The 2,029-nt window shown below is 33.3% G+C and overlaps 1 protein-coding gene across 1 annotated transcript in view; it reads left to right on the forward strand.

Moving 5' to 3' along the window:
* The window catches only part of LOC107080735 (major histocompatibility complex class I-related gene protein-like), a 31,374-nt gene that overhangs the window by 24,665 nt on the left and 4,680 nt on the right, over window positions 1–2,029 (forward strand). Inside the window, exon 3 of the mRNA XM_015368941.1 lies at window positions 93–371. Within this exon, the coding sequence (XP_015224427.1) occupies window positions 93–371 (279 nt within the window). The remainder of the gene's footprint in view (window positions 1–92; window positions 372–2,029) is intronic.

The following is a 2,029-nucleotide window of genomic DNA, read 5'->3' on the forward strand; positions in this document are numbered from 1 at the left end:
CCAATGTAAGTTATTTCTTAAATGTATTATTTCATCTCATAAAATATGGACATGGGTGATATATTGTTTGTCTATCTGCCCTTTGCTTTCAGGTGTTCACATCCTACAGGCATTGGGTGGCTGTGAGGTGGATTACTATAAAAATCAGTCTTCTAGATTCTTCCGGCTTGGCTTTGATGGAGAAGACTTTGTGACACTGGACATGAATAGCTTGGCATGGATTTCTCAAAATGACAGAGCTACCTCAATAAAACACAAATGGGACCTTGACAAAGGAAGGACAGATTTTTTTAGGTACTATTATACCATAGAATGCCCGATACAGCTGAGTGAGCTCCTAAAGGTTTCCAACACGTCACTTCAGAAAACAGGTATAATGTGCTTATGTTTTATTTGAGAAATACAAAAACCTTTAGTACACCTAGGTAAATTGTAATGTTTATATTGATATAATGTTTTGGAAAGCAAAACTTAATATTTTAGTTAATTTCTAATGAAAACCAAACACCTACCTCTTAACAGAAAAGGTTTTCTGGGGATTCATTTGGAGGTCAAATGCAGTACTAAAGAAATTTCAGTTTTTCAGTTTTGGTCGCTTTTGGCTCCCCCCAGTAGGATACAAATACTCTAGTATTTTGCCTGAAGGAAATCAACATTTTTGCATGAGCACAAGTGCGGTACAGACCATAGCAAGAAAGTGATACAGACCATCCTGTGCAGCAACAGAGGTGCCATTAGACAAATTTTAAGTTGACGTATAATCACAAAACTTATGAAAATATTTTATAAAGGATGAAAAGTTACTTTTATAGTGGTTTATAGCCCATGTAATTTAACAGCAATTAATAATTTTTGCTTTTAGTAAAACTGCCTTTAATAAATATAAACATTGTACAAAATTGGTATTAATGACTAAAGCTTTTATATTCTATCTTTGAATTCTGGACTGCAATACCACATCCAGGCAGCCTTTGGCATACATGCATGGAGGAGGCAGGTCAAATTGGGACTATAGCCTTCAGTGTAAGAAGCACAAATGTAGTGAACGACTGAAGCTTTCCATTATACAAACCAAAATATATTAGGTTGCGTACCTTTGCATGTATTGCACAGAGTATATGTGAATAATTTTTTTTTTGTTCAACTGCCTGAGGTGGTCTGTGTCTAAATGTCCTGGCATATAAGGAATGTGGGAGTCTAGAAAGCTTTCCTAAATACTACTATAAAGCTTTCATATATACTACTAGAAAGGTTTCATATACACTACTAGAAAGCTTTCATATACACTACTAGAAAGCTTTCATACACACTACTAGAAAGCTTTCATATACACTACTAGAAAGCTTTTATATACACTACTAGAAAGCTTTTATATACACTACTAGAAAGCTTTCATATACACTACTAGAAAGCTTATATATATACACTGCTAGAAAACTTTCATACTCACTACTAGAAAGCTTTCATATACACTACTAGAAAGTTTTCATAGATACTACTAGAAAGCTTTCATACATACTAGTAGAAAACTTTCATACACACTACTAGAAAGCTTATATGTACACTACTAGAAAACTTTCATACCCACTACTAGAAAGCTTTCATACACGCTACTAGAAAGTTTTCATACATATCACTAGAAAGCTTTCATACATACTACTAGAAGGTTTTCATGCATACTACTGGAAAGCTTTCATACATACTACTAGAAAGCTTTCATACATACTACTAGAAAACTTTCATACACAATACTAGAAAACTTATATGTACACTACTAGAAAACCTTCATACCCACTACTAGAAAGCTTTCATACATACTACTAGAAAGCTTTCATACACACTACTAGAAAGCTTTCATACATACTACTAGAAAGCTTATATGTACACTACTAGAAAACTTTCATACATACTACTAGAAAGCTGTCATATACACTACTAGAAAACTTTCATACATACTACTATAAAGCTGTCATATACACTACTAGAAAGCTTTCATACATACTACTAGAAAGCTTATATGTACACTACT

Source organism: Cyprinodon variegatus, unplaced genomic scaffold (assembly GCF_000732505.1).
Source record: "Cyprinodon variegatus isolate N-32 unplaced genomic scaffold, C_variegatus-1.0 Scaffold2264, whole genome shotgun sequence".
Taxonomy (NCBI): domain Eukaryota; kingdom Metazoa; phylum Chordata; class Actinopteri; order Cyprinodontiformes; family Cyprinodontidae; genus Cyprinodon; species Cyprinodon variegatus.